Source organism: Callospermophilus lateralis, chromosome 10 (assembly GCF_048772815.1).
Source record: "Callospermophilus lateralis isolate mCalLat2 chromosome 10, mCalLat2.hap1, whole genome shotgun sequence".
NCBI lineage: Eukaryota > Metazoa > Chordata > Mammalia > Rodentia > Sciuridae > Callospermophilus > Callospermophilus lateralis.
Genome location: NC_135314.1, coordinates 110,390,899 through 110,404,939, shown reverse-complemented (window position 1 = coordinate 110,404,939; position 14,041 = coordinate 110,390,899). Strand labels below are relative to the sequence as shown.

General features: G+C 37.2%; 1 protein-coding gene across 2 annotated transcripts in view; it reads left to right on the top strand.

The window, feature by feature from the left end:
* The window catches only part of Veph1 (ventricular zone expressed PH domain containing 1), a 217,734-nt gene that overhangs the window by 163,341 nt on the left and 40,352 nt on the right, over positions 1–14,041 (top strand). Inside the window, exon 10 of one of the 2 annotated variants that reach the window (XM_076868483.2) lies at positions 676–810. The exons of the other annotated variant lie outside the window; for it this stretch is intronic. Coding sequence (XP_076724598.2) covers positions 676–810 — 135 coding nt within the window. The remainder of the gene's footprint in view (positions 1–675; positions 811–14,041) is intronic. 2 annotated transcript variants of the gene reach the window in all.

Genomic DNA, 14,041 nt, shown 5'->3' with positions numbered 1-14,041 from the left:
CTACTGTTTGAGCCACATCCCCAGCCCCTAAACAAGTTTAACTCTTCCTTTGAAGAGCTTATTTTCACTGGATTGAATGAAGTACATGTAAATATAATTCTCTTTACTTTAACAACATGTTGCCCAATTCTTAAAGAAATTATCTTAAAGTTTGAAGAATATCTGCCCATGATTCACTTAGGATTAAAAGTGGTTTTGTTTCCCACATGCACCGGCTCAAACTGCTCATATTTACATAATTATGTTATAAATTCTTGGTTGTTTTTTATTCTTCATAATCTACTCTATACAAACAGACTTGATATTTGTACCGTAGTTTTGATTTTAGGCCTTAATTCACAGATCTTTGATAAAATAAATTTGAATATTTGCATTAGCCACTTTTTAAAGATAAACATTATAAGAATTATGTTACTTAGTTGAGGCATATTTGTGCAGATCAATATCAAGTGCCTTGAAAATTCTATTAAATAATTTATATGTTCTGTTAAAAAAAAAAAAAAGAAAAGAAAAAGGCCTGAAATCTATGTTCATTCTCCAAGATGGAGTTCCTCATTATCCATTTAAATCTAAACAGTGGTAAGTTCTGGCCAAGCCTACACAGGACTTGGAACCCATGGAACGTCACTGTTGGGCCCAGAGGTAATGCTGTCTCTTCCCTTCACACCCACTCAGAGCCTGTTTCCTGAGCCCCTGTCCATACAGAGCCGCTCCGTGCAGTTCCTCAGAGCACTGTGGGAGAAGACCCAGGCAGGAGCCACCCACAGCTTCGAAACAGCCATGACAGAGTCCACATTTCCCCAGCAGAAGGTAAATGCTTCTCTCCCTGGGTGTGATGTTTAAAAGCAGGATTCAAGATGGCCTTCAGTTTGCCTTTCTCTTAACCATTCAGTTGTTTCCTCCTTTCCTTTCCCCTCTCTTATTATCAGAAAACATGCATTAAGGAATGACTTTCAGGTTGTGCCACACTGGACTCACACAGTGGCATCCTAGACAAGGCCTCTGCCCTTGTGGGCCCAGTTGACATGGCTCAGCCCACTCACACCACACAAAAACTGCCCACCCCCCACCCCCCACCCCCCACCCCCCATGGAATCGAGGCATTTTATGGAAGCAGACTGTGGGCTCAAGGACTGAAAAGGAAAGAGCCCAGGAAACTGGGCTGGAGGGTCTTTGGTGCTTCCATTCCTTCCATCTTTACCATCTCTCATTCCTTTGTCGTTGGCCATCACCACAGAACAAGAAAACAAGGGTAAACCAGGCAGGAAGAGACAGCAGTTAGGGTGGGGAAGCTTTTTGGAGACAGGCACTGTGGCGGGAGATACAAAACCTTCCAGGAGCATGGAAGCAGGGCATGGCCCTCAGACACAGCCAGCTGAGACCTGAGCAGACCGTTGAGCTGGGGAAGACCCCTGTAGAGAACCAGACCCAGCCCCTTGCTAGGGGGAACCTAGCCATGGAGGACACTGGTGTGCTCAGAGTTTCCTCTGAGAAAAGTCAGGACCAAGGCACCACAGGCAATGATGAGAGGAAGCCTTTCTAGAATAAGAAGGCAGCTTAGGAAACCAGACTTTTCTCAGGAAATGAAGGCGCCAAGGTTGGAATGTTTGTGTCCCTTCAAAATTCCAAATTTGGGAACTTAAACCCAACTTCATAATCTATGGCAGTATTAAGCGTGGAACATTTGAAAATTGTTCAAGTCAGGAAGGTGAAACCCTCGTGGGTGGGATTAATGGCTTTGTAGGAATGCTAGGAGAAACCAGCTAGGCCCTTTTGCCCTTCTGCCTTCAACCAGGTAAGGAAGCAGCATCCAAAGCACTGTATTGGAAATGGATACCAAGCTCTCACCAGATACCCGTCCAGTCTGTGCCCTAGTACTGGACCTTCCAGCCTCCAGAACTATGAAAAAATGAATTTTTTTTCTTTTGGTTAAAAAGACTAAGATAGAAGGTCTGAACTGAAGATGGAAGTTGTAGAAAAAGAATGACTAGAAGAGCTATTAAGAAAGTCAAATCTACAAGACATGGTATCTGATAACGAAAAAGGAAGGATCCAGGGACCAGATGCATCATTTGGCCAAAGAGGTGATGGCACTGCCCTGAAAGAAAGACCACAAAGGAAGCTGGTGGAGGTATGGAAAACACAAGGCCTTCTGGTTGTATGAGTCAGCCCCCTAACACTTGAGAAAATGCCTGAGATAAACAAACTTATAGGGAGGAAAGGTTTATTTTGGCTCATGATTTCAGGGGTTTCAGTTCATGGTCAGTAGGCCTTGGTGCTTCAGGCCAGTGATGAGGTTATACCTCATGGTGGGAGCATGAAGAGAAAGAAACTTCACCTTGAGGTAGCAGGGAGGTAAAGAAAGAGAGGTGGGGGCTGAGTTCCCCATACTCCCCCAAGGTCCTATCCCCATGATCTAACTTCCTTCCATCCACTAAGCTCCACCTCCTGAAGGTCCCACCACCTCCCAGTAGCACTATAGGCTGATGACCAAGCCTTCAACACAGGGTCTCTGGGTGACATTTCAGATCTGAACTCGAGCACTGGTTTACCCATTTTGGTTGAAATGACAGTGTGGGTCTCACAAAGACCCAGACAGGAGATGTGGCCTCGGGAGCCATGAGTACCAGTTGTTGCCTTGCATTAGACTGGACCCCTCTAGGGGAGCATGTTTGTGAATGGAGGATGGCATTGGGCTCTCCTGGCAGATACTGCCAGCTTCTCTCTTTAAGCTCTTTCCAGACTCAGAGATTCTGGTTACCCTAATTTTGCTTTCAAGAAAGCCAATAATAAATAGTGGGTGCCTAGTGGGAAAGCCAGAGGCTCTGAGAGTATACAATCAGGGTCTCTGTCCTAATTCTACTTTTCTTCTTGTGGTTGATACATAAAAATTGTACATATAGGTGGAATACTGTGGCATTTCAAAGCATGTGAACATTGTGTAATGTTCAAATCATGGCAAGCATATCTATCTCTTCAAATATTATTGCCACTATCTATAGTCATCTAACTCTGCAATGGAACACCAGAACCTATATCTCTTATCTAACTATAACTTGGGTATAACTATAACTTGGTACCAGTTGACCAACCTTCCTCTCCCTCTTCCCCCCCCCCCATTTTATTATTGAGAAGGGAAACAACCACGCCAATATTCAATTAGAAATTAGCAAGTTAATTAATCAAAACCTGTTATATTGTGATTCAAACTCAACATCTCGTAAGTGGTGAATGATTGCAGCAGGATGTGAAATGGATATGATTAATCAGATGTTTATTTATAAGGGTCTGTAAGACACTGAAGACAAAGCAGGCTGTTACATTGCTAATTTTTTGGCTTTGGTTTAAGAATTTGACATTCGGAGTTCAAGATACAGGAAATGCCACGATGGCATCAGCATAAAGTAAGATGGAATTCTTCCCACATTTCATTCAAATTTTCAATTGTTGCATCATGTTTAAAGACAATGTTTCAAATTCTCATAAATTTTTCATTGTGAGCTGCATTTTAACTAGAGGCAACCAGTAAATTAAAACTTGGCTGGCTGCTTCAAGTCCTAAGAGATTAAACTAAAAATCTTGGCAAACAGTTTTGTACTTGCTTACAAGTGTGCTTATTCATATTTCTTTTATTTCACACAGATAAATATTCCTCTAGGGGAAAATTAACTGTAAACCAAATTTTTGAAATATTTGAAGTTTCAACATTTGTTTTATTCATGAGTAATAGAAAAACTTGATATCTGGAATGTACATTATGGGGTAAACTTATCTGCCCAGGAATTTCTCAATCCAGTTGACTTTCTCCTATCTTTCCTGAAGCATTCTGCATACTAGATTCAAAATAGCTGTGAGGATTGCGTAGAGTTTGCTCTATTTTCACAGTGTATGCTGACATTTGCACCCCCCTTATTTGGTAGTGGTGGACATATGTGCATCTGCTGCTCTGATGGAGTTGGTCATGTGACTTGCTTCAACTACAGACTGTGAGAGGGTTGTGCACTGTTCCAGGCAGCTTCCAAAGGCAGTGTGCCAGTCTTTGTTCCTCTTTTTTCCACCATAGTGACTGGGAAGGCCAGTATAGATGTTAGAGTCCAGGGAGGGGACACTGCCTGGAATTCTGAGCCTCATGTGGAGGTCTGTGCTCTGAGAGCCAGATCTTCCCATCACACCCTTTGCCTGAGCAAGAAACAATCTTTGCTTTGTTATAAACTGAAGCTTTGCCATTAATTATGACAGCATAACCTACAGTTCTTGATTCATACACTTATCAGAGTAACTAAGCATGTAGCTCTGAAGTCAGATTACCTGGGTTTAAAATCTGACCCTGCCACTAACCAGTACTGTGGCCTTTGTCTCTGTGACCCAGTTTTATTATCTGAACAATGGATATTTTACTAGTGCCCCAGTAGTTACCTCATAGAACTGCTTTGAGGATTGAATGAGTTAACACATGTACAGCTCTTAGAAAAGTGACCATACACTTTAATCTTCCAATAAATCTTTCTAATATTTTAATTCCTAGATAGTGCTTTTCTGTCATTCTCTAAAATAATACAAATTAAAATCTGTCTTAGATACACTAAGAGGTTCAGAGTGGAGATAGAAAGATAACCTGAAGAATAAGCTCATAAGTTATTAAACTTTTCTAATTTGATTAGACCAACATTATCAGATAACATTCTCCAAGTTTCGAACATGAATTTTCATTATAAAACTCAATCAAATTATCATTTGCAAACTATCAGTTTCATATAGGAATTGAAGTGTGGACATTCTTATATATAAGAAAAATTTAATAATAGTACAATACATAAGTTCAAGGGTTCAATAAAACCTTATCATCCCTAGGTACTTAAATGGCCTTTGATAAAATCCTACACCACTTTTAATAATCACACAGTTTGCATAAAAATTTTATTAATGTCTGTTTCCCTAATTAAACTTTTTTTTCATGAGAATACATGCATATAATTGTACACCCAACACCAAGAGCATCATCAGGCACATGAGAGGCAATAGTGATATGCACTGACTGAATCAAATGAAAGAACATGGCTACTTACTATGCTTAGTGGTGAACAGGGAAGATGTTTCACTTCATTCTGTATTTAAAAATTCAAATGAGTTTTTTAAAACTTAAAAAGGAGAATAGATATCAAAATCCTAGGGGCAATTTATACATATAGAAAAACTTAGAGATCTTTTGCTATAATTAGAAATTAAACTCCCTCAACAGTTAACCTATTACAGAGGGTCCTAGCCAAGGTAGGACAATAAAAATGCTGATAAAAGCAATTATTGAAAGAGAAGAAATTAGGGAGAGAAATACAAAAAAAAGGTATCAAGAGAAAGAAATTATTTGTGGATTGTAAGATATTTGTATAGAAAAAAATAAAGAGAACCTAATATTTAGAATTTGTGCAGAAGATTCTGAAGTTATTTGATAAAAGATGAATGTCTAAAATCAATAATAATCCACACAAGTAATAACTAATAATCCACAAGTAATAACTAATTAGAAGATACAGTAAAAAGATGCCACTTACCATAGCTATAAAATCTATAGAGGACATATGTGATTAAGTATAAGATGGGAAGCTCTTTAATAAAGAAATTTTTGTACAGAATGGAAAATAAGACTTGGTCTCATTTTTTCTACAAATGGGTAAAGTGTTTTCTGAGCACCACTTAAAAAGCTGCCTTTTCTTCAATGTAAGTTTGGGGCACTTTTGTCAAGGATCAGATGACTCTCTGAGTGAGTTTGTCTCTGAGTCTTCTACTCTGTACCATTGGTCTATTTGTCTATTTCTGTGCCAGTACTATGCAGCTTTTGTTACTATAATTTGGTCAGCATTGCTCTTTTAGCTTAGAATTTCTTTTGCTATTCTGGGTCTTTTATTCTTCCAAATGAATTCTAAGACTGTTTTTTCTAGCTCTGTGAAGAATGTCATTGTAATTTTGGTGGGAATTGCATTGAGTGTATACATTGCCTTTGGTAGTATGGCCATTCTAACATTATTAATTCCACTTCTCCATGAACATGGAGCTCTTTCCATTTTCTTGTATATTATTAAATATCTTTCTTCAGTGTTCTAAGCTTTCATTTTAGAGATCTTTTGCCTTCTTGGCTAGATTTATTCCTGGGTATTTTTTTTCCTTTTTCTTTTGAGGTTATTGTTAAATGGGATTGTCTTCATGATCTTTCTCTGCAGATTTACTATTGATGTATATAAAATCTATCAATTATTATATATTGATCTTGTAACCTGCTACTTTTCTGAATTTGTTCATCAGCTCTAGAAGTTTACTGGTGAAGTTCTTTTGGTTTCTAAATATAGGCTCATGTCATCATCAAACAAAGATAATTTGACTTATTCTTTTCCTATTTTTATGCCTTTTATTTCCTTCTTTTTTCTAATTTATCTGGCTAGAGTATCAAGAACTATATTGAATAGGATGGGGAGAGTGTCTTGTTCTGGATTTTAAAGGAAATGCTTTCAGTTTTTCCCCATTACCTCTGATGTTGACTTTGGATTTGCTGTATACAGCTATTACAATGTTGAGTTAAGTTCTTCTATCCCAAGTTTCCTCAATGTTTTTTATCATGAATGGGTGCTGAATTTTGTTGAAGGCTTTCTCTGCATCTATTGAGATAACCATGATTCTTGCCCTTAATTTTATTTGTGCAGTGAATTACATTTATTGATTTGTATATATTAAGCTATTTTTACAATTTGGTCATGATATACAATCTTCTTAATATGTTGTTGAATATGATCTGCTAATATTTTATTAAGAATTTTTGCAACTAAAGTCATCGGGGATATTGGTTTGTAGTTCTCTTTTCTTGATGTATCCTCATCTGGTTTTGGTATCAAGATGATACTGGCTTCATAGAATGCACTTGAAAATGTTCCATCCCTTTCTATTTCTTGGAATAATTTGAGAAGTACTGGCATTACTTCTTTTTTAAATGTCTGGTAGAATTTGACTGAGAATCCGTCTGCTCCTGAGCTTTTCCTTTTTTGGAAGACTTTCTATTGCTCCTTCTATCTCATTGCTAGTTATTGGTCTGTTTAGGTCTTCTATGTCATCTTGACTCAATTTTGGCAGGTCATATATGTCTAAAAATGTATCATTTCTTCTAAGTTTTCTAATTTATTGAAGTAAAATTTTTCAAAATAGTCCCTAAAGAGGCTCCAAATTTCTGTGATGTCTGTGGTAATTTTTCCTTTTTTATCTGTAATTTTATAAATTTGGGTCTTCTCTCAAATGAGAGAAGAAAAGCTTTTGGTTAGTTTGGATAATAGTTTATTAATCTTTTTTATATTTTCATAAAACAAATATGTTGTTTCATTGATCTTTTACATTTTTCATGCTCTTATTTTATTGATTTCAGGTCTAAACTCAATTATTTCCTTCCTTCTACTGAATTGGTTTGTTTCTGTTTCTCAAGGGCCTTGAGATGTATCATTAGGCTACTTATTTGGGGTCTTTCTGGTTTTCTTATGTAGGCACTCATAGTTATAAACTTCCCTCTTAAAACTTTCACAACGACCAAGTTTTGCTTGTGTTGTATCACTATTCTCATTTGATTTTGAGAATTTTAAAATTTCTCTCCTGAATTTATCTATCACCCATTAATCATTCAAAAGTATATTGCTCAATCTCCATCTGTGGGGTTTTTTTGGAGTGTATTTCTAATTTAACTACATTATGATCAAATAAGATGCAAGAAATTATATTCTTTTTTATATACTTACTAAGAGTTTATTTGTAATCTAAAGTGTATTCTATTTTGAAAGAGTTTCCAATAGCAGTTGAGAAGAAAGCGTATTCAGCTATTGCTGGATGAAATGTTTACAGATGTCTGTTAAAGACCTTTTGATTTTTTTTTTTTAGGTTTGAAGAATCTTTGCTGAGTTTATGTCTGGATTAGTTGTGAGAGAAGTGTGTGGAAATCACACAGTATTATTGTACTGGGGCTATCCGAGGCTTTAATTTAAGTAGTGTCTGTTTTATGTAAATAGATGCACCAATATGTGGGACATAAATATTTACTATTATCATTTCTTGTGGAATTATTCCCTTTACAGTTGAAGTGTCCTTCTTTGTCTCTTCTGATTAATTTTCACTTGAAGACTGCTTGTTGGGATATGAGAATAGTAGGTGCCCCTACTTGTTTGGGGGCCCCATTTGCACTGTGTATCAACTTCCATCCTTTCACTTTCAGCCTGTGACTATCCTCGCCTGTAAGGTGAGTCTCTTGGAAACAACACATAGCTGGGTCTTATTGTTTTAATCCATTCTCCCAGCCTATGTCTTTTAATTGGAGAATTGAGGCCATTTATTAATATTTATTAATTCATGTCATTTTGATTTATTTATAATGTTTGCTTTGGTTATGATCCTTATTGTTCAGCTACTCTTCAAATAAGATTTGTCCACTTGTGAACTCTGGGATTTGTTTTTGACTGTTCAGTGTAGTATTTCTTTAAGTGTTTCTATAGTGCTGGCTTAGAATGCTTGAGTTTTTTTAGTTTCTGCTTTTCTTGGAAGGTTTTTATTTCTGCTTCAACTCTGAAGCATAGCTTTGCTCTTTTCTGGTATGCTTATTTACTTTGAGGGGGTGGAAAACATCATTTCAAACTCTCCTGGATTTTACTGTTTGCACTGAAAAATCAGAAGTAATTTTCATTGTTTTATCTCTAAATATAACCTGATATTTTTCTCTTAAAGTGTTTAAACTTCTATCCTTGTTCTGTGTGTTAAGCATTATAATTAAATATGTCATAAAGAGATTCTTTTCCATTTTTATATTTGGCTTTATGAAAGCCTACTGTAATTGAAGTTCATCTCATTCTCAAGGTTTGGAAATTTTTCTGTTATTATTTCCCAAAAGAAGTTATCCATGACATTAGCCTGCATCTCACAATCCTCTTCAATTCCAATGAGTCTTAAATTTTTTCTCTTAATATTGTCCCAGAGTTCTTATACATTCTGGACATTATTATTTATTTTATTTATTTTGTTATTTATTTTCTTTAATACAATCTGAATGTTTATGGCCAGCCACTTTGTCTTCCAGCTCTTGATATTCTGTCTTCAGCATGATCTACTCTATTAAATTTTCAAATGAAATTTTTATTTGATTGATTATGTCTTTTTTTTCCCCAAGATTTCTGTTTGGCTCTTTTTCAATATATGTATATCCTTATTGAATTTTCATTCATATTGTGTACTGACTTCCTTAATTCATCCAGTTGTTTTTCTGTGTTTTCTTGAAATTCATTGATTATTTTTATATCCAGTCTTTTAAATTATTTATCTACTTTAATATCTTTGGAGGCAGTTTCTGATGAATTAAAAACTTTGAGAACCATCATGTTACCTTGTGTTTTCCTATTTCTTATATTCCTGTGTTGGGTTTTTATGCATCTATTGGGATTCACCATATGTATATGTCTTTAGGACACAGCCTTCTCTTGCCAAAGTGTTCTAGAATAATCTAGATTGAGATTAAGACTCCTTATAGTTGTGATGCCCACGGCCTTTGTGTTTATTCTGTTTTTGCTATAGGAGTGGATGTCCAGTAGTGCACTGGACCTGAGAACCACCCCTAATTGTTCCTGCTTGGGATTTGGTTGTTATTTGGGGTATTTTGTCTCTTCCCTTTTTTTGTATTAAAGGACCACAGATGTTTGAGTGTCACTAATTTGTGTGTGGAGCAAAGTACACTGTCTCTTGACTGGCTTCAGTTCAGTAGCAGAGTCTTTATCTTGTGAACTTGTGGTGTCCCAGTATATCCCCAGCACCTCACAAAAAAATGTGGAAACAAAAATAGCAACAACAGAAGCAAACAACATATATCATTGAAATAAATATCAAGTACCTATTATATCATCTACAACACTAATCATCTCTCTCTCTCTCTCTCTCTCTCTCTCACACACACACACACACACACACACACACACACACACACACATACATACAAAAGGAATGGTGGGGTCAATAGTTGCCAAAAGCAAAAACAATAAATAGCCATGAATTAGATCTGTCATTAAAGTAAGCTATAAGTGTCAACAATGACATGCATTGTGCTAACAACTACAACTATATGAATGGTGGGGGCAGGAGTTACATAAACCAAATAATCCTAAAAGATGATGAAAAATACATTTATTTACAAATATGAAGAAATGGTCAACATTCCTAGCAATCAGAGAAATGCAAATCAAAACTACACTGAGATTACATCTTATTCTAGTCAGAATGTCAATTATTAAGAATACAAAAAAAATAATAAATACTAGTGAGGATGTGGGTAGAAAGGCACACCCATGCATTGTTCATAAGAATAAAAATTAATATGACCACTCTGGAAAGCAATATGGAGATTCCTCAAAAAACTAGGAATATAACCAACATATGATACAGCTATCCCAGTTCTCAATATTTATCTATAAAAACTAAAATCAGCATACTATAGCGGTACAGCCACATCAGTGTGTATAGTAGCACAACTTGCAATAGCCAAACTATGGAACTAGCCCAGTCACCCATCAATAAATAAATGGATTAAGCAAATCTAGTATATATACACAATGTAGATTTACTGAGCCATAAATGGATGGAACTGGAGAACATCATGCTAAGTGAAATAAGCCAGACTCAGAAATTCAAGGGGTCAATGTTTTCTCTCAAATTCAGAAGTTAGAACAATTTAAGTGGGGAAAAGTGGAGTCAGATATCATAAAGATAGAGTGAAGATCAAGGGAGTAGAAGAAGGAGATTGAGAAGGAGGGATGGAAAAGGAGAGGAAAAGTGAAATGAATCTGACAAAATTACACTATGTGCATATATGAATATACCACAGTGACGTCATAGCACCAATTAAAAATAAATAAGTAAATGAGTGGAAGGTAGACCAGAAGAATACAGGAAGGTGCATAGGGGGAGGAAAGAGGGGAGTGAGTGGAGGGAAAGGGACTGAAACAGAGTAAATTAAATTCCATGCATGTATGATCGTGTCAAAATGAACTCAACTATTATGTACAACTATAATGCACTAATAAACAAAAAAAAATTAAATACTGTTCATTAAGAGATAAGAAAATGTGACAGCAAGTAGAAAAAAGTTTAGAATATTCTAAATGTGGACACGGAGAAAGAAGAAGAGATGTAGCAAGTAATGGCTACAAAGAGAGAAATTTGTTTTAAAAAAAAAGTAATGGGAGAAAAAGAGAACAAGAGAATTTGGCTGTTAGAAGGAGAGGAAAGGAAAGAATGAGCAATAAGAGAAACAAACAAAAACAAAATAAACATACCGAAATCCTTACCTCCCCATGATAAGAAAAATACAACCACCATTAAAAAAAATACTAAAAATTAGAAAAAAAAACAAATACATATGTATATATATACCCATGAACAAATTAACACAGCACAAATTTTTAAAAATGAGAGAGAGAAAAAGAAAATGAAAGAGGAGAAGGAAAAAATTATTTTTAATGAAAAATAAAATAGTTCCCTTCACTGAGGTAGTCAAAACTGTCAGGATGGTCACTTTCTCTGCTCAACTGTCCTTTCATTTCTTCTTGGGCAAGAGAAAGAGAAACACAAAGGTGAGGGAACACAAGGACCCTTCCTCTTTTCGTGTTCTCACTAACTGCCAGCTGGAGTAGCCTAAAACTGAAGCTGGTTGAAAAACTGAAATTCCCACTCACCAGGGTCAGGTAAGAATGGACAGTACTGCCAACTGGAGTTTTATCTGGTCAGATCAGATCAATTCATTCCCAGGGCGGGACTGCCACATAGTTCTAAGTGGGAAGTTCCAGCAAATAGGGCTTAGCTCTAACTGGTCCTCAAGGACTTTGTTGGTTGCTATCTGCTCTGGAGAGATTGGATCACCACACCCCTAAGATTCTGCAGTTGCCAATATCTCCTGAGAGTTTGGATCTCAGGATCCTCCGAGACTCTACTCATGGGTCAGAGAAGCCAGTCCTCCACATGTCTCACACACTCACTGCCCACAAACACAGCCTTCCCAGGCTTAATTCCTGAGAGTAATCATACCCACCCTCTTCAATTTCCCTGAACCTCCTTGGCTGGTCACGTGAGCCACTAGCCGGCTCATTGGCTTGGAATTCAAGCAGCAGCAAATCTGTTCCTAGTGAGGTGGGTGAAAGAGGAAATTCACCAAAATTCAATACGGGACAGTCGAGTCTCTTAGAGACTCAGAAATTCAGGTGCATTGAACCAAGAACAATAAAGATTACACTGGAGCCCATCTAGTTGTGGCGGTGGCAGTGGTGCCACTTCACCACAGAGAGGAGAAATAAAACACAGAGAAACGAATACAACAGATGAATTTGACACAGAAACACCTATAGAACAGAAAGGCAGCCTGAATGTAGCTGACCCGGAGCTGTACACTGAGCTGGTGTCTGAAAAGTGCTGTGTTTCTCAACTGGGCAAGTGGAGAGCTGAAGCAAGAGCTGCCTCCAGGAGGGGACACTGTATGTAGCTTGCTGCTGTGGAACGCTGGGGCCACCTTGGGGAGGCCACACTGTATGTATCTTGCTACTGTGGGATCCTGGGGCCACCTTAGGGAGGATATACTGAATGTAGCTTACTGCTGTGGGACCCTGGGGCCACCTCGGGGAGGACACACTGTATGTAGCTTGCTGCTGTGGGACCCTGGGAGATCCCAGCAAACATTGCCAGACTGTCCCTGCAAGCTCCTACCATATGGCCTAGGGCATACCCAGCAGAACGTGAGGGAAGGCACAGAGAAAGTTGTGCCCAAGGGGATTCTAGAAAGCAGTTCACCAGTGCAGATCAAGAGTCTTGCTATAACCTATCCTCTAATACAGTGGTTACATTTCTAGGACATCGTTCTAAAGAAATATCCAGAAGCATGTACAAAATTCAAGACACACACCCATAAAGTTAGAATTGTGGAATAATTTGTAAATAGCCTAAATGTCTAAAAATGAAAGAATAAGATCATACATATGCCAAATAATATCAAAAACATAAAAATCATGTTTATAAGAAGTGTTTAATAACATGAGACATAATTATGGTAAGCACCACATTTCAGGATGCAAAATAATTTATAGGAAGAATATAACTAAGCCAGGCATGGTGGGGCATGCCTGTGACCAGCAACTCAAGAAGTGAGATAGGAGGATCACAAATCCAAGGCCAGCCTAGGCAATTTAACAAGACCCTTGTCAACTTAGTGAAATCCTGGCTCAAAATTTTTTTTTTTTTTAAATTTAAGGGCTGGGGATGTAACTCAGTGGTAAAGCATCCCTAGGTTCAATCCCTGGTTCAAAAACACACACACACACACAAAGGATATGATTTAGGGGATTATTCATTAAAACAACCAAAAGGAATGTACAAAAATTTTAACAATTGCTAACTTCACTTGATGAGATTACCACTTCCTAAATTTTCTCTAGGTATTTCTTTAACAGCAAGAAAAATATTGCTTTAAGTTTTATTGCTTGATGTAAGTAAACATTAATAAGAAGTTTAACTTAAAGAAATTTTCATTCTAAGATAATCAATTTCCATCATAAAACAGGGATTTCAGAAAGAGGATGGAAAACTAATTGATATTTTGAAGAAATGAGAGGACCCATGGAACAAAGAGTACTATGAACAATGCCTCTCCAGGGTCAATTGTGCTGCCCAGCACTTCACATGGAGTGGAGTTCTTACTATTAGAGGACCAGAGAGTTGGAGGATTATTGCTGGGCCAGAATCCGAGAAAGGGCCTTTATTGACACACATGCTCCAGTTCCCAAAGCACAGGGAAATTCCATACGCCATTGAAATTAGGTCTCACAATTATGCCCCTTATGGAAACAAAAAAATTAAATTTACTGCTGAAATAAGATGTGCCCCATCTGGCTACCATTTGGAGATTTGTTTTCAGGCCACATTGCTACAAACACACTTGACAGTTCCCAGGGTGATGGCCAGGGTGTTGAAGCATAAATAAAATTAAAGTGCTGATTCT